This window comes from Myxocyprinus asiaticus, chromosome 30 (assembly GCF_019703515.2).
Source record: "Myxocyprinus asiaticus isolate MX2 ecotype Aquarium Trade chromosome 30, UBuf_Myxa_2, whole genome shotgun sequence".
NCBI classification, from domain to species: domain Eukaryota; kingdom Metazoa; phylum Chordata; class Actinopteri; order Cypriniformes; family Catostomidae; genus Myxocyprinus; species Myxocyprinus asiaticus.
The window spans coordinates 4,695,092-4,714,488 of NC_059373.1; the positions used below are offsets into that span (position 1 = coordinate 4,695,092).

At 38.1% G+C, this 19,397-nt stretch overlaps 1 protein-coding gene across 6 annotated transcripts in view; it reads right to left on the bottom strand.

Annotated features, from left to right (window-relative positions):
• The window catches only part of LOC127420864 (MAP7 domain-containing protein 1-like), a 65,843-nt gene that overhangs the window by 17,619 nt on the left and 28,827 nt on the right, over positions 1-19,397 (bottom strand). Inside the window, exons 2-7 of one of the 6 annotated variants that reach the window (XM_051663447.1) lie at positions 17,582-17,758; positions 12,635-12,703; positions 12,248-12,268; positions 5,479-5,642; positions 3,782-3,890; positions 708-812 (exon numbers count right to left, since the gene is read on the bottom strand). In XM_051663447.1, coding sequence (XP_051519407.1) covers positions 708-812; positions 3,782-3,890; positions 5,479-5,642; positions 12,248-12,268; positions 12,635-12,703; positions 17,582-17,758 — 645 coding nt within the window. Of the gene's footprint in view, positions 1-707; positions 813-3,781; positions 3,891-5,478; positions 5,643-7,093; positions 7,183-12,247; positions 12,269-12,634; positions 12,704-17,581; positions 17,777-19,397 lie in introns of those variants that run through there. The other 5 variants (XM_051663446.1, XM_051663448.1, XM_051663449.1 and 2 more) reach the window with 5 other exon arrangements.

A 19,397-nucleotide genomic window follows, 5' to 3' on the forward strand; every position in this document is an offset into this window, starting at 1 on the left:
CACATCTGGGATGGCATGATGGTGAGTGAATGATGAGATAATTTTCATTTTTGGGTGAACTATCCCTTTAAAGAATGCTTTTACATATTGTATTAGTTTGACTACTTTCAACAGTTTCACAATATCAGTCATCTGCATTAATTGGCCAATCAATTAAATTGATTATAATAAGATTAGTAAATTAAAATGACAAATATTATTGATCCTAACTAGCATAGCAAGTCCTTAGCAATCAAAGTTTTCAGTCAGTCTCAATATGATTATTTGATGATCAGCTTTTCAAATCACACAATCAGGTTAAAAATCCACCACCAACATCACAATCCACAACCCACACCAACAGTGAAAGTGATTTGTGACACAAAAGAAAGAACTTGAAACAAAAATATATTTTCACCACTTACTGGACCACAGATAAAGTAGCATCACAGACTATGATGTAACAATGTGAGCACCATTCAAAAAGTGCACAAAAAAGAGATTACCCACGATGCAACACGAGAACGAGGGGTTGTGGGGTGGGGGGTGGATAAAGGGTATGTGAAAATGACCACCGATCACCAGGCACAGGCACAGGCAAGCAGGCCAGCAGAAATGAACAAAGCAAAATGAAAAAGAAAAAAACAAAAAAACAACAGAACTGAAGAACCAGAAACCAGACGGAGGGTTTGGGAGGAGGTGAAACGCGGGAGTCGCTCCATTCTTACTTCTGCAGGGAGAGTTCCAGAGTGTTGCAGAGGACTTGGACAGCCTGTTGTTTAGCACAGGCTCCGTCTGTCGCGGCAGGTTGACCGTGGAGGCCGAGCATCTGCCTGCAGAACGCAACACAGAGAGCAAAGCGTTCATACTGACCGCGAGAGGTGAGGGGGCGGGATACTGGAACGAGGTTATTCCCGAAAGAAACTCCTGGAGAGCCATGCAGTCTTTCAAGGGAAGCGCTAGAAGGGGGGCTGGAGACTCTTATGTAAACATGAAAGCCGATCATTTAAGATGATCTTATATTTAAGATGAAATTCCATATCATGCTGACAACCATTTTTACAGTTTTTCTCAATCGCTTTGGCTCAATTCTCGAATTAGAATAATTTGATTCAAAACAATATGTTAAACTCTCTGAACAGTTAGTTTCTTTGTTCACACCAGTTTTGAATTTCTTATTCATTTAAGCAAATTGCACGTGTTTTGGCACATGTGTGCAAAAAAGTAAGTACAATTGTCTACAATTTGCACAATAACTAAATGCACATGGCTTGCTGATCAAAACCGATGAGCTGATTCTCAGTGAAATTGTCATACTATACTATATATGACTTTACATGTAAGAAATGTGCAAAAATGGACATGCAAATGTGAATTTTCTGTTTACTTGTAACGCAGTGCTACAAAAATAAATGTACTGTATACATACAAATGTGCATATCCTTTTTCTGTATACTACAGTATTGTACAGTATTGACTTTCCCCAGTACACTTTTACCTACTGTTGAAATCGGTATCTAAAAAGTATCGGTATCTCAGTGTGATACACAATAACACTCAGCTAGACAAAACTAACATTCTTGTATAGTACAGTAAGCAGTCAGTGTCAAAAAAGTAGAACAAAAATGAAATTTGTATATAACAAACATTTCCAGGGTTGACTGCCATGGTGAAAAATCATCTAAATATTTTGACCAGTACGGCTCACACAATGACAAAAAAACTTTTCATTTTGGTGGCATTGGCCAATTTACTGACGCAATAACTAGGTTTTGAAGCATGAATTAAATGTTTTGGGTGAGTTATTACATTTTGCAGACATGCAATAGAGTTGTGATGTCTCATAAAACAGTTGTGACAATTGCACTCACAGTTCAGAGAATGTAAAGACTGTTTCAAAAAATGAGCCAAAGCGATTGAGAAAAACTATAAATGCTGACTGACTTTACAAACTGTGTCTTTTTAAAGAAATATTCTGGGTTCAATACAAGTTAAGCAACTGTAAGTCGACAGCATTTGTGGCATAATGTTGATAACCATAAAAAATTATACTTATTTTATATATAAAATAGCAAAAATCGAGGTCACAGTGAGGCACTTACAATGGAAGTGAATGGGGCCAATTTTTGGAGGGTTTAAAGGTAGAAATGTGAAGCCTATAATTTTATAAAATCACTTACATTAATTCTTCTGTTAAAACTCATGTATCATTTGAGCTGTAAAGTTCTTTAAATTGCCGCTTTTACTGTCTTTTTAAGGTTTAAGGGTTTCCGGCATTACGCTGTCATGGCAACAAAGTTGTGTATATTAACGTTTACGGATTGGTCCCATTCACTTCCATTGTAAGTGCCTCACTGTAACCCAGATTTTTGCTTTTTTTAAAGAAAAGGAGGGGCAAGTCGAATTATTATTATTATTATTATTATTTTGGTAATCAACATTATGCCACAAATGCTGCCGATTGAGCTTAACTTGTAATAAACGCGGAATATACCTTTAAAGGCAATGATACTATCACCTCTAAATGCTAACCAAAGGATCATTCCAGTGTCTTTTTGAAGTTAAATATCTAGATAAATACATAATATCTACATTATCTATTGTAGTACAATACTACCCTACTGAAAAGACCAGCTTTATGTTACATGTGGGATGCTGGTATGACTTAACCAGCAAGACTTCCAATATCATCCAGCTTCACCTTTAAAAAAAACATGTCGGTCAACCAGTATGATCAGCTCCAAACCAGAACTGCCTGGACCGGCAGGTCTTTTCAACAGGGCAGGACTGTGCAAAGTCAATCAAATCTTAACCACACTAACATGATGTCACTTCCTGCAATACACACTTGGTCACATCAGACACCGACATTTTATATATAGAAAAAAGTACTCGAATCTGAAAATCCTATGTTATGACTGTATAAACCCTAAGGGGCCGTTCAGACCGAATGTGTTCTTATGATAAAAAAGCAAGGCTCTATGTAATGCATATAACAGAACACAGGTGTCTCGAGGTGCACATTAAAATGTTGCTGTCTTTTTAAACCAGATACAGTGTCTAAAAACGTAGCCTCCCTGTGCAAGATGCTGAAAAAACAGCGAGATGTGGCACAATGGTCAAAGATGTCTAGCGCATGTTTATATAGCAAAACAATGGAAAAACAGCACAGACGGACGCAAAAACTCGTTCAGTTTGAACGGCCCCCAACACCACTCTCAAACTTCTTTTGTCTGTGGTATGAGGAATCACATCTTACAGTGAATGATGAAGAATATGTCACAATCCTTTACAAACGTATACATCGGTTTAACTAATTACACTAACAACAATCAATTCACTGTGAGAGTGTCAAAAAGCCCATCAATGTTTTGAAAGAATGCCAACTATAAAATAACAATGATGTAAGCAAGTTTTGTGGTGGTGAAACCAACGTCATATTATTACTTTTCCCTCATGCTCCAGTGTGAACTAGATGTGAACTAGAATTGAACCAAAAAACGGACACATATTTACCGTCTGCCTATAAAACAAATAGAGTTGTAAAATCTCAGCAGTTATTTTCCTTCCACTATGAAGACAAACTGTTTGATTTACATTATCCTCATGGACACATGACAAACAGTGCTTGAATTTGACACATATGAAGTAAAATACAATGTTGTAGCAGCAGAAGAAGTTTCCAAATTTATTCAGGTTCTCTACTCCTTCCTAGGTACTGCTGTGGAAGGTATTGATAACTCTAGTACTAATTGTAAAGTTGGACAGGACTGTAAGGTGAATAACGGGTGATGACGCTTACTCTCTCTGCGTGAAGTCTGGTTCAATCCACCGGCCCACGACCACCTCTGCTGACGAATCTCAGCCCATGTTTTTTTGGTTGATCTCTTTATGGCAGACTCATAACGCTCCTACAGTGAGAAACACAATTGCAAGGTCAGGATGAACTTCATTTTGGTTCATTTAGAGTCAGAAACAAAATAGCTTTTATTCATCAGCACATGTCTGGCATTGCAGAATTTGCTACGGTACATTGAAATATACTCTACAAGAAAACCGTACACAAATAACACTACCAGTAAAATGTTTGGACACACTTGACTGAATCTATGATACTACTGATCTTAAAACCCTTTTGATAGTAAAGCTAATGCCTAAATGCTTGAAATTAGTTATGGAAACATGAAATCCGATGTCCAGCATTAATGGGGTCTCTTTCAAAACGGTTTAAAAAGCATCCCAGGACACACCTCACAAAGTGAGCTGAGTGAATGACTAGAGTGTTCAGAGCTCGCTCAAGAAAATATTAATACTGTAACTATATAGGTAAAGTTTGTGATGACAAACTTTGATGTTGGCTTAACAAAGCCTTGTCTGAAACTAGCTTTATAATTTTAAAGTTTGATGGATATAAAGATATTATAGTATGACAAACACCCAGCTGCCTAGATAGTCAGACAGACTGTCACTTAAAGAGTCAGATAAACCATTAAAAGGCCTTTTGTGGGTTTGTTTACATTAGAATTTTTGACAGTTGTAGTTTAACCACAGACTATTTAACAGAAACAGGTCACATTTATGAAAATGAATGGGAGAAATTGGAACGCCCAACTGGTCAATGGATGTAGAAAGGAAGTCCTCCCTTACAGGTAAATGAGCCAATCACCCTTTAGATACAGACATCCCCTGTCAATCAACTCGAGAATGTGCATGCGCATTAGATAAGTAAGCCTGGAAAATAGTTTTTTTTTAGCGTAGTCTGAGGTAAAGAAGCGCAATTTATGATACCAGTGTAGTCAGATTTTACTGCTGATTTGAAATATGCTCTTTGATTGTAATCTTGATCAACCGTTTTGGAGATTTAGGTCTTTCATGCCGCTTGTTTACATAGAAAATAGTTGCCCGGGAGCGTTCCAAAGATGGCCGCTGAGTGAACTAACTTGCTAAAAAGACTTCGGTTTAAATTAACGAGCATTCCGTTGGCCCATTTGAAGATTCCGTCAATGTAATTCAGGCCTTTTCTGGGTTTGTTTACATTTGAATTTTTGGCAGTTGTAGTTTGAATTAAAGAGCATTCCAATGGCCCATTTGAAGATTCCGTCAATGTAAGTCACACTGTTCCAGAAAAGTCTGAAGGTCTGTGCCAAGTTTGGTGGATGTCGCTTGAAACTCTAGGAGGAGTTCATGTTAGACATTTTGGTCTCAGTTTAGGGATTCTGAAAAAATCTTACCCAAAGTTTGTAGAATAACAGTATGCTGGCTTCGTCAAGCCATCATAATAAAGAATGAGTAGGTGTGTCCAAACTTTTGAATGGTAGTGTACATTACTGCATGTCAACACTTAGCTGTTAATATGGGTGGCAGTGAAATCCATGTAAATGTGGAAAGGGGTTAAGCCAGATTAAACCGTGATCTTGAGTAATGACTTGCCCTGATCTAGGCCAGTTATCAGACACAACTGCATATATACAGCATATTGACTCAATTAACGTCTAACACCTTGTTCTTTTCGAGTTTCAGTCTCTGTTTCTCCTCCAGCAGGGCTCTTCGTTTTTCTGCCTTCAGTCTTTGCTCCTCCAATTTCCTCCTGCGTTCCTCCAGCTGGCTTTCACGCAAACGTCGCGCCTTCTCTTCCTTCTCCAACCACTGAGCTTTCTTCGCCGCTGAGAAAAACAGAGAGAAGGAAAGTCTGTGATGAGAGTAATGTCGCTTGCAGTTTATTATGCAATTTAATTTCAGTGTTTTTTTGTTTTTTGTTTTTTTTGGTACTTTGTTGCTCAATAGTTGCTCTTTCATAGCTCAGGAGACTATAATGGAGTCCTCAGTGATTTTACATATGAGTATCAACTTGGTCTCAGATGTTTCATCTAAAATTCCTTATGAGATGTAAAAATAGACACAAACGAGACAGTTGTTGACATACAGTAAGAGTATAGAGTTATAAAAAAAAGCTTAGATCACATTTAAATGAGAAATGTTTATACTGACATTTCTGAGCATTGATTGCAGACTTTTGCCAAATCGGATCACATTTAGAGACATTGTTGAGATCTCTTTTGAAAGTCTAGAGAAAACACATGTGAGATTACTGGAGTCTTTTTCTCATGAGAAATATCTGAGAAGCAGGATACTTCAGCAAAAAGTCTTGATTTTATTTCCTTTAAATTTCATTGCAGTCTAGGAGACAATTGAGTATATATATATATATATATATATATATATATATATTATAAGAAAATCAGACCTTCAATCTGATTGTCTTTTTTTTTTTTATTAATTTTATTCACAAAAGTAATAATCACAAACAATTGTCCAATCAATCCCAATGCTGTAGATTTATCTTTCACAAAGAACAGTGGTTTTGTACTTTTAAATCACATTTTTTTTTTCAATCACTTGAGACACAGAGGAGACACAGAGACACAGAGGAGCCTCAGTTTGACTTCAAAAACAATTAAAAGCCCATCAAAGCTCTTTATTTAAAACTCCAAGCATGCTATGCGACAGCTGTCTGCATTCTGCTCACAGGCCCGACTTAAGAAACACACAAGACATCACACTGTGGAATTTCCTGTTTTCCAGTAACCTCAACCATAACTAAATCTATACACTGTCACACACACACACACACACACACACACACACACACACACACACACAGCAGCCCTGATGGGATTTAAGTTGGGCTGCTTTCATTCACAATATTGCTTCAGATCCATGGGGTGCTCTACTGTAATTACTTTTTCCTATTTCATTTCAAACACACATCTGCCTTATTAACAAAGAAAAAGTGTCAAAGATATGTACTGTAGTGACTCATGATGAGATGTGCAGTGAGTCAGATAAAGGCTACATGTGTTTGATTATCACTGAAGTTCACTGAAGTAAGGCAAACCATATAGGCAGAGATCTGAGGACAGAGAAAATGTGGCTGTACTGTACTGTATTGTGTTGACTGACATCTTTTTAGCCTATTGAAGTTCTAAAGGGAGATAAGTATTCACTTACAAAAATGGTTTTGGACATGGTACCAAGTTTTGTGAACATGCAGCATGATAACAACATGGTTTTGTCAGCATGTACTATGGTAAAACCATTGTATGCTTTGAAGTACCTTGAAGATGAAAGATGATACTAATCATTTAGTATAATGGTATGGGTCACTGCCATGAAGGTAATTTTCTTTTTTTTGTCCGGATCTAAGTTATTCAAAAATACATAAAAAACTGCAGTTCACACAAACAATTACTTGAATACACTTCTACAATGATGAAAATAATTTCTGAGTTCCGGTCATTTTGATATCTATTTTTTTTTTTTGGGTTAAAGTAAAAAAGGTACATTTGTTCAGGTCAAATGGAGTGACCCTAAGAAAACTTCTTGATATTTGTGACTCAAAAATGCATTATATTTGTAAATATAAAAAATGGTATCACCATCAGACTGTCACGCCCCCTTCGGTCTCCCACCCCTCCAGCCATCAACTGCTCCAGTTCATCCACACTCAAATCAGCCACAACTGTTCTCAATCACCTCATCAAAGACTCTATGGCTGTCTCGTTTGGAAGGATGCGTCCTCCGGGGGTCGCATTTGTCAGCCGCATACGTCATCGAGACGGACACTTCGAATGCAGCCTTTGAATGCAACCTCCTTTCACGGGAATTCGGAGGATGCATGAGGTATATCCTTCGTGGGCACTCACAACCCACAATTCTTTGACGGAAATGTCTAAAAAAAATAATGCCAATTTGCCCGTAAATATGATGTTCAAACGCAATTAATGTTAATTCCCAAGTTGAAGTACCTCAGTAGATGGGTGCAGAGTATATAATGTGTATAATTATATTAATATATAATTAAAATAAAGTATTAGACTAAAACTACACCTGTAATATCTATATTCTTTCTCTCTATATCATTATAACTCTCCTAAAATTTACCACATACATTCCCTTCTAAAGGGACTTTGTTCCCTTCTCACTCAAAGCACTGCCGCTTGTTAAAGAGTGGCGTGCTATCATAGCAACCATGTTACGTTCTGTTTCCGTTTGTCCTATGAAGGCCGTCTTGTTTAAACGAGACTTGTTTAAAGGAGGACGCTCGGTATACTGCAGCCTTCAAAAGGAAGCGTCCTACCTAGCATGCAGCTTTTGAAACGAGACACAGCTTTTATAAACTCACCTCATTCACTCAGTGTTTATCAAGTCTCGTCTCAGATCACTATCCCTTAACCCACTGCTAATATCCCTTATATGTTAGTAGTTGTTGTTGATATTCTTCTTCGTTTAGCCATGTTATGTTATTCTTCTTTGTTTTACCTTTAATAGTGCTCAGTGTTTTCTTTGTAGTTTTTACGTTGTTTGCTTTGTCATTAAATGCATTGCAGTTGGCTTCACTCCGACTCCCGTCTTCGTACTCCTTCCATTCAAAGCGTGACAGAACATGAACCCAGCAGAGTGCCTTTTTTATTTGGACCAGGGGAATCATTCTCTGGAGGAGTACGTGGTTTACCTCTGTGAGTAAGTTAATGAGGTTGACTTTAATGATGTGGCTCTAAAGGACCTTTTTCTCTGTGGACTAAACGAACCCGTAAAATCCCTTATGCCTCATGGCCAAATCATATGGACTCTGGCCCAGTTCATTGATTTTGTGCTGTTCATGAGCGGTTCATCTTTCATAGTGTGAGTGGCTGAGGACCTTGGCACTCCTACAGTGAACACACAGCCAGAGTCCACCGCCACAACCTCCACCTCAGAGACTACGTCCACGCCTGCCACGGTCCACGAGCCAGCGTCCACGCCTGCCACGGTCCATGAGCCAGTGTCTACGCCTGCCAAGGTCCACGAGCCAGCGTCCATGCCTGCCACGGTCCACGAGCCAGCGTCCACGCCTGCCACAGTCCATGAGCCAGCGTCCACGCCTGCCACGGTCTACGAGCCTGTGCCCACGCCTACCACGGTCCAGCGTCCATGCCTGCCACGGTCCACGAGCCAGCATCCACGCCTGCCACGGTCCATGAGCCAGCGTCCATGCCTGCCACGGTCTACGAGCCTGTGCCCACGCCTACCACGGTCCAGCGTCCATGCCTGCCACGGTCCACGAGCCAGTGTCCATGCCTGCCACGGTCCACGAGCCAGCATCCACGCCTGCCACGGTCCATGAGCCAGCGTCCAAGCCTGCCACGGTCTACGAGCCTGTGCCCACACCTACCACGGTCCACGAACCAGCGGCCACGTCTGCCTCGTCCGTCCCAGAGTGGGCGCTTGGAGCCTTATCTGTCCTAGAGCAAGCGCTTGGATCCTCGTCCGAGCCTCTGCCTTGTCTGGCCCTCCTCCCAGGCCTCTGAACCCCGCTCCCTTCCTGGAGCCACGGCCCTGGCCCCTGAACCCAGCCCCCTTCCTGGAACCGCCTCCATGGCCACCGGACCCCATTCCCACATTTGGGCTGCCCCCTTGGTTTCCCTTGCTATCCACTGCCCCCTCTAAATCCCATTATAAAGAACTCTGCAATCCTTTATAAATTATGTAACAATTCTGTTTTATATCCTTGAAGTAAGACATTAAACTTCAGTTTAAACCTCAGGTCTCAGCTGCAGGTAAAAGTCAATGAGAAGAAACAGGCGGTCGCTAATCCTTTTAGCTTTCTACAGTGTGCTTTATGAAGAGTGGGACTGTGCACTGAAAAACAGATTTTATTATCAGTGCAATGCAAATAGCAGCAATCCATCATTACAATGCTCACTTTCATTCTAAAAGCTAAGCCAGGTTTATGTCTTTGTAATACACAACACTTGTCAAGCTAGGATTTTGTAGCCCTGCCTGAGCTACAATAAACCCTTTTATGTAATGTGAGACTAAGTCTACCACTGTGGTACATGACTGGATTTATCAATTTGATAAAAATCTGGCCAGAAACAGTGGATTATCTGGGGCTTTCCACCTGAAAGAAAACCGATAGCCCAATAGCAAACATAATTACAGCTAATCTGAGAGAGGCACGGGCAACTGAACCTTAATGACGGCACATTTTTCACCTTGTGCCTGGAGGGATCTGTGGAATGGGGAAAAATTGAGAAGATGAGCTGGCATATTGATTTATGAAGGCAGATTCACAAGGAAATTATCAAATATGCATGTTTTTCATAATAATTAGCTTCATAGGATAACCAATGTCATTTTGGCACTGTCATTAATGTTGGAAATTGTTTCTACTGTTAAATGGCTACTTGTAACAGATCATGAACTCCTTAAATACATGTTTATTTATTATCATTATTATTGGGATTTTTGACCCTGCTGGAAAATTCAGCTTGAAACATGGTGGCTAGTTACAAGCTAATGACCAGCTTGGGATGGCTCGCAACCAACCACAATGTTCCAAAAAACAGTTGAGCTGGGATTTTTAGCATGGTTAACCACTTTAGTGGCAGAAACAGTAGAAAGGACATGTTATTGGGAAAAGAGATGGAAAATTATATTAACCTCCTGAGACCTGAGCCTGACTGCTGTGTGCATTGTCCATTTTCCTTTTTGATTTTTAACTAGTAGCACTTCCCTTACAAAAAATCTAAACTAGCCGCAAATTTGCTGCAAATTTTCACATGTAAATGAGCCTTTGATTCACCTCAAATGTTTGCAAGAAGTTTGGAGCTCTTCACCGGTAGTGGTGAACCTCTGGCAAACCTTTGGCAACAATGGACAATTTGCATGTGAAAATTCTCAGTGGCGAATTTGCCATGAACACTTGAATTTCACAAGGACTAATAAACAAGCAAAAAAAAAAAAAAAAAAAAAAAAAAAAAGATGAGAGCAAATAGATTTCCTAAAAATTATGTCCACATATGTGGACAGTGGAACTAAGTTGTGAAATTTTAAATAATACCAAGCTATGGAAAGTCAGATTTTTTTCATCAAATTGTTTAATATGTTTCCAGAAGTGTTGTTTATTCATGTTTTTGAGACGATAAAGACATTAAAGCCGATTTTCTTTAAATCTGAATAAACAATACTTAATAAAATTAATGGCCAGCATCATCCAATCACTGCCAACCAAGTTAAAATAAAATGTTGTCCCATGTCTGACAAACATGTTGAGTGGTCCAAACATCATCTGCAGCATGAAACTGAACTTTTGGTCTGATTTTAGGATTGAATGCACTTAGCTGCATAGAAAGCTATAGGACGCTCCCATGCTCCCTATTTAGAGAATGACTTAACCTCCAGTGTGCTGTCTGTCTGCACTGGTCTCAGAACAGTTTGAAATGCACCTTATTTGGATCTGAACTCCATTTAAAAGCCTCAGAAAGCAACATTTTCAGCTTTTGGATGAATAAACTTATTCTCAATATGACAATGCACAGTAAATATATAGGAATGCATTTACTAATGTTAATGAATTGAACCGTATTGTACAGTGATAACAAAATAAAATATAACAAAATTTATGTTAAAATGAAGCGAAATGACCCACAGCTGTGTTAATGTTGAAAGTTATTCAAAATAACTAACATGTTTTTTTTCAACTTTTGAGGGAATAAGATTCCATTTTCCACATATGTGGACTTCATGTGTACCAGCGGGCTGATGTGCGAAAAATTAATGGATTTTTTAAAGTGGCATATAAAACTAAACTAGAAACGCTACTCTTAACAACCAAACAGGTTTCAATCAAAAAACTAAAAGAGGTTTCTTACCAGGTGCACTTTTGTTGGCGCTGCGCCCCAAGGAGCGCTTCACAGAAATTGACGTCATGCTGTTGTGTCACGTGACGCGGTGCGGCAGAAATTCTAGAGTGTTGTGAGCAGTATTCAGTCAGTTTTAATTCATTTAAATTATGCGTTGTGTATAGCGAAGCCAAAATACAATGTCCACACATGTGAACGTAGGGTCGCACAAGGGTAATATATAGGACACAGGCTGGATTTGAAATTGTACCTCCCAATCAAGCACCACTACTCAATGTGTAATAACCACTAAGCAACAGCTCCATCTAGAATGCATATTTCAATGATCAAATGTGTGTAGGCCTATATATCCATTGCAATTACATTTATATTTATAAAGACAGTCATTTAATCATAGGAAACCAGTGTGAACAAAAAATTAAAAATGGATTTAATAGTGCAAAAATAGTCAAATGAATAGACAAAGAAATAAGCAAAACTGATGCAACCAAGGAGGAAAAACAAGAGGACCCATTGAGCACAGGCATGAAATAAATGGAAACAATTCACTAAATCAGATTATTGGTCCCCGTGACGTAGCTTACCTTGCTCCTGCGTTTTCTGTTCTGCAGCAGTAAAAACAAATCACAAGCACATGCGTCAGTCACTGCCAGTCATTACGGTTAAACGATGATGCTGACTTTACCGTATACGAAAAATGGTTGTCTCTCTAAAAGATCAGTAAAAAGCCCATTGGCCATGTATTGCATTGGCAGTTCCAGTTTGATTACTTCATTACAAACAGTTCACATTTCACATGGGATTTGTATATAATTGGGATAATTATTATTTAGCCTCTCATTAGCTCTTTAGTCTATATTTATCTTGAAATATTTCAGCCGCTATTTATGCATCGCACAGCATAAACGTATGATTATCTCTACATGGCCAAACCTGTCCCAGGACAAGAGTTTGTATTTATTATGCCTTACCCAGATATTTGGCTCTCTCTTCTCGCCTCTGTTTGGCCTGTTTCTGCCGTTGCTCCGAACTTATCCCATCTGTTGAGGAAATGAACAAATGACACTTTAAAATTTCTTTTTTGTTTTGTTTATTATGCCACAAATGCTATCAATTGAGCTTAACTTGTACTGAACCTGGAATAATCCTTTAAAAGTAGCCAAGTAGACATATTTCATTTAATTTAACTCTAATCATAAATCTGACATGGCCCCTTTAAGACCGGAGTTTTGCAACACCGGAGTTTTGCAACACCACAGTTTTGCGGCACCCGCTTTCCAGCACTCTCTTGTATTAGAGACGTGAGAAGATACATCGTGCAAGAAAGTTCCCATTTTTGTTCATCATTTGAGAATTCTTGGGTAAATATAGAATTTTACACAAAATGCTTATAAATTGCATTAAATATGTGTTCAGAAGAGTCATATATGCAAATTAAGTGTTTGTTATGGATTATTTTTGAAGGATGCATGTGTGGAGTTTGACCACATTTGCTGAACATGCATGAACTGGGTATGTACATTTAGAATTAATCATATCTCATTTAATGATTTATAGCCCAGAGTATTTCCCAGTTTAGTGAATAAGAGTAATACGTGTTATATGTGAAAATATTAATGTTATTGTTTTAAACTGTTATACATGTTCTTAAAGCCTGGCTAAAAATGCATAAAATGCTTTGAGTGATTTAAGCATATGTTAAATGCATAAAATACTGAGTGTTTAAGCATGTGTTAAATGCATAAGATGTTTTGAGTGGTTTGAGCAAGTACTTATGTGCATAGGGTGCTGTGAATGATATAAGCATGTATTAAGTACAGCATGTGTTGAGGCATGTTTGTGTTTTCTTTTAACATTAGCCTCTACCGTATATTCGTTGAACCATATTTAATTTTTGTATTTCATTTCTGTTTTTTTATTATTATTATTATTATTATATATACAGCCCCATCGAGCACTGTGTTTTTCACTTTTATGCAAACAGCTGTCAGAACAAAATCCCAAAAAGATTTTTTTGTGTCCTGTATTGTTTCTTTACAACCACCTTCTACATAAAATATAGTAAGAAAACAGCTACAGAATTGTAGTATATGACCCTTTTAATCTGGTGAGAGCTGCTGGACCCAATACATAAGACATATGTTGAGTATTTTCTCTCAAAAATCTAACCCTTCCCTTCCTTTCTCTTTTCTTGCACATTAGAGGTTTATAGCTGACGTTTCCCATTTTCTTCAGTGAGACATTCAGTGAGATGGATCAATTCTGATCACACTGATCAAATGTACAGGACACTCTTCAAAGCTTTCCTTCGATTAACACACATGCATCCTATTTCATCTGTGCGTTCTTCTCGTTAAGCGTGTCACACATGTAATGCAATATTCATGCAATATTTTCCAGCAAATCGAACTGTTACTATTGCAACCGCTCTGCTTTGCGCCCACCATTAAAAGAACTCAGCTAAGCCTTATACACTCGAGAGAGTAAGACTGTTCGAGAACACTCAACAAACCTTCTCTGCACACGCACGCACAAACACTCACACACACTTCCTATTATTCGCTCTCTGCTTTGATGCATGGCCATGCCGGGTTTCCACGTCTCGGCTATTTCACAAACAATGACTTGGCCTGCAGCCACGATGGTTTAAAGTCGGTCTGATAAAATTAATGTTCACATGCAGTTTACTAAACAGTAAGCTTTTTCCTCCATGCTGTCATCTTTCTACTGTAGAAGTTCTGAAAATGAATAAGTCACTGGAGCATCAGTGATTTGCTTTACTTGAGCTTTACAAGTGAATACAAATTAAGCTCAATCTACAACATTCGTGGCATAATGTTGATTACCACAAAAAATAACTTCGACTCGCCCCTCATATACTATATATATATATATATATATATATATATATATATGTATATAAAAAGCAGTTACAGCGAGGCACTTATAATGGAAGTGAATGGGGCCAGTCCATAAATGCTAAAATACACACTGTTTCAAAAGTATAGCCACAAGACAGAAACATTATACATGTTAACATGATTTTAGTGTGATAAAATCACGTCCTTACCTTATCTGTGATAAGTTATATCCAATACTGGGATTACAGGGTTTCGTTGTTGTGGCAACAAAGTTGAAATATTGAATATAACTGTACACAGATTAGTAAGCAATTTTTCACACTAAAGTCATGTTAACATGTATAATGTGTATGTCTTGTGGCTATACTTTTGAAACAGTGTTTATGGACATTTCGCTCTTTAAGAGCCTTACTGTAATCAAGATTTTTGCCTTTTATATATATATATATAAATCAGGGGCGAGTCAAAACATTTTTTGGTGGAAAATGACATTATGCCTCAAATGCTGTCTATTGAGCTTAAAGGAATATTCCAAGTTCAACACAAGTTGAGCTCAATCGACAGCATTTGTGGCATAAAATTGATTACCACAAAAATTTATTTTGACTTTCCCCTCCTTTTCTTTAAAAAAATACAAAAATCTTGGTTCCAGTGCGGCACTTACAATGGAAGTGAATGGGGGCCAATTTTTTAATGTTAAAATACTCACTTTTTTAAAAGTATGGCCACAAGACATAAACAATATGTGTGTTAACATGATTTAGTGTGATAAAAATCACTTACTAACTTCTCTGTGTAAAGTTATAGCCAATTTTACAACTTCGTTGCCATGACGATGTACTGTCGACAAACCCTAAAATGACGATTTAAACAACTTTACAGCTCAAATAATACACGAGGTTTAACAGAAGAATTAATATGTGCTTATATATAAATGTATAAGCTTCACATTTCTGCCTTTAAACCCTCCGAAAATTGGCCCCATTCACTTCCATTGTAAGTGCCTCACTGTAACCTCGATTTTTACTTTAAAAAAAAAAAAAGAAAAAGGATGGACGAGTCAAAATTATATTTTGTGGTAATTGACCTTATTGACCTAAACTTGTACTGAACCCGGAATATTCCCGGAATAACTGCGTTATTTGTAACAAGACCATAGTAAGCACATTGAATTTGGATTTTCACTACCATGGTTAGAAGTAACTCGATTTATATAAAACAAACCCTAGCATATTTTGTAATTATAAACCATTCAAAAACAATAAATTCAAGTTGTAACAAAAATGAGTGAAATTCCCTCACTCCCCTATGTTGCCTATTACAAATTTAATAGAGCTGAAGTAGTGATATGATAATACTTATCAATCTATTTCTGCCTGAAGTACAGTTAATTACTATAGTAAATTCAAGGGGCGGTGATGTCGAATTCTGTGCCGAATTCAAATGGTTTCCACGTCTCGCCCCATGCTTCACTGGTTCTCGCAGCGCTGCGCAATTAAGAGCTCGAACCGGTCTGTGAGTAAAAACACACCTGCTCTGTCAGTTGAGCCGTATCCAACTGCAGAGCCATACAGGTACATTAGCCGAGGCTGTGACTCCACCTGTCTATCTGATGCTGCAAAACCAGATCCTTCAGATCAGAATCAGATGAACCGTGGTACAAATGCGTACCAACCTGTATAATGGAGAACTGGTAGGCTAATACTACAAGTCCAGATAAACGTTTTTTATGCAAAGACAATCTTGACGATCGAATTGATATACAGTATGACTGATAAACGCCCCCAATTTGTGACCTAACGCCCCTTCTCTTCTAATTTGTTCTCAGTGCCCCGTCTTCCTTTGAACACCCCCTGGAGGGTGGTACCGCCCCCATTGAGAACATCTACTTTAACTTGTACCCGAAATATTCCTTTAGTCCATTATCAAACGGTTAATCTTTTATTTTAAGATCAGACCATTATTACCAAATCAAGCAATAGTCACAGGATTCGTGATTTTTTCAAGAGAATGTGAAATATTAAAATTAATCAAAATGCAGGGCTCGAAGATTTTCTCTGCTGGCCGGGTTGGGCCAATAGTTTACAGTACATCTTTACATGCCCCACATCAAAAAATATTCAATTTTATTTTTAGCAATGTATTTCTAAATGTGCCAAGACATAAAAAATAAAACATTTGTCATTAAAGCTGATGTAACTTTTTCAGTGTTAAAATACTTCCTTCAATCCCAACTTAATGCAGAGACAACTATAAGTAAGTCATTCAAAGGTTAATTTTCTCAAAAACTGTAAACGCTTTGTCTCTGTGGCCCCAACAACCTTACTCAACCAATAGCGTGAGTTGGAAGCGGGATTGCCACGAGAGTTCTGGAAAACTTGCCGCAAATTCACCACTCATTATTTTCACATGCAAATGAGCGTTGTTTCAAACTCCTCATTGTCGCCAAAGGATTGCTGCAAGTTCACCACTACCGTTGAAGAGCTGCAAAGTTCTGGCAAACATTTACGGCGAACCGCAAGCTTATTTGCATGTGAAAGTAATGAGTGGGAAATTTGCGGCAAGTTTGTCAGAACTGTAGATTTAATGTAAGGGAAGTCATTCTCACATTACACATAAAAATGATGACTTGACATCTAAACTATTATTTCATTTTATGAAGAAAATGTGAGTGGTTTGCCCGTGGTTGCAAGGGCGCTGTTATGTGGATGTTGTGGTATTTTGGGTCATTAAACAAGCCATCCCTTACAAAAATTGAGAGTTCACTGCAAATTTGCAGCAAACTTGGGGCAAATTTGCCACTGATCATTTTCACATGCAAATGAGTTTTGCGGCAAACTTGCTGCAAATTGTCCATTGCTGCCAAAGGTTTGCTGCAGGTTCACCACTACCAGCAAAGAGCTGCAAACTAACATTTGCAGCGAATCACAAGCTCATTTGCATGTGTAAATAATGAGTGGCAAATTTGTGGTAAGTTTGCGGCTAATTTTCCAGAACTCTAGATTTTTTGTAAGGATTTGAAACATTGGAGAGGTCTTTTGGTCACATTATCAGTACCTTTTTTAGGCAGGGAATTGGCTGTGCCTCCAGGTGTGGTGGGTCTCGGGTCAGATATGATTGGTTCCGTTTTTGAGGGCGGATCTGTTATGAGGGAGGAGTCTGTGACCGTTGTGTCGTCAGCTTTCAGGATCTCGCTTTCCATTTCATTCTCTTTCTCAAGAATGCCACTGGTCTCTGGAGGAGATGTGAGAACTGGTGAAATACAAGAAACAACAAAATAATAATTGATGAATTACATTTCTTATCAAAAACAGAATCTCTACAGCAGATGAGAAGAAACTAGATGCAATACACTGTGACCAAATCATAGCATGTTGTCGTTAAAGTGCAAATTCAATTTAGCAAGAGTTTCAATTTTCTGAATTTATTCATTGCCTTAGCAAGCAATTAGAGAAAAAGAACTAGAGTAACTAGTATAGTATAAAATAGTATTTTGGCGGGAACTATGGTCACCATGGTCACCATTGTAAATTAGGAATATTTTAAACAGCCACATCATTTTGAGCATCATTCCCCTGACAAACTACTGCACCTTTTCAAGGTTATCTTCTGGGTTTGTGTGCAACAAAAACAGAATCTCCAGGAATTCTAATACAGTAATTTGTATGCATCCGGCATACTAAACATCACTCATACCTCGCTAACTAAAGACTTAGTAGGACATTAGCAAGCATCCTGTTCACACTTTACTCACACATAAAACACATTAAAGACGCATGCGATCTCCCTCCCTCAGGCTTTACACATCAGATACCTTACACACTCAGTGAGGAGAGACTGAGAGAGGAAACATTAGCCTCCTGCGTCTCGCCTTTCTCTGAATGTAAAGGATTGCATGAGACCTAAAGGAATAGCTTGCTACGCTAATGCACTGCATGCAGTGCTAACTACATCATGGCATGATGTGCTGTGATTTAGAGGAATACTGAGACAAATATTTTAAGAGTGTTTTTAAGACAACTAGACGGTGGTTATGAAGTCATTATGAATTGGTGCTGACAACCATCCGGCGAAAACATGCAGGGCGTGACTTCATTTTATCTGAAATAAATTGGAACATGAAAAGTTGTCTCTATGTGACTGGCAGTTGGAGGGGAGGGGCTAAAAAGGTCTTGGTGAGATTTTTGAGAAGCTGAGCAGGTTATACATTTTGATGAAAGATTACGAACACAGCAGTTTTTTAAATTATATTAATGTTGTGAATAACACGCACCAATAAATTGTGCACAAAAAGGCTAGGAATGTATATTAAAGGAATAGTTCACCCAAAAATTAAAAAAAATCTATATTTAAGTCCTTTTTACCTATACATTCTCCTCCCTGCCCAGTAGGTAGCGATATGAATGAAAAATGCGAATGAAAGAAGAAGAATGTGAAAGTGAAAGTGGAGATTTATAGTAAAATAAATGTATAATTATTAGTAAAAAATATTGATCAGTTTCTCACCCACACCTATCATAACGCTTCCGAAGATATGGGTTAAAACACTGGAGTCGTATGGATTACTTTTATGCCACCTTTAAATGCTTTTTGGACCTTCAAAGTTTTGTTCATCATTCACTTGCATTGTATGCACCTACAGAGCGCAGATATTCTTCTAAAAATCTTTGTGTTCAGCAGAAGAAAGAAATTCATACACATCTGAGATGGCATGAGGGTGAATAAATGATGAGAAAATTTTACTTTTTCAGTAAACTATATCTTTAATAAAGTATAAAGGCCATGTTTATAATCTATTCCATAGTTATGGTGCAGATTTTCAAGCAGAATCAGCACAGAAAATGCGAAAAAGTCTGCAGATTCCATCTGTGTC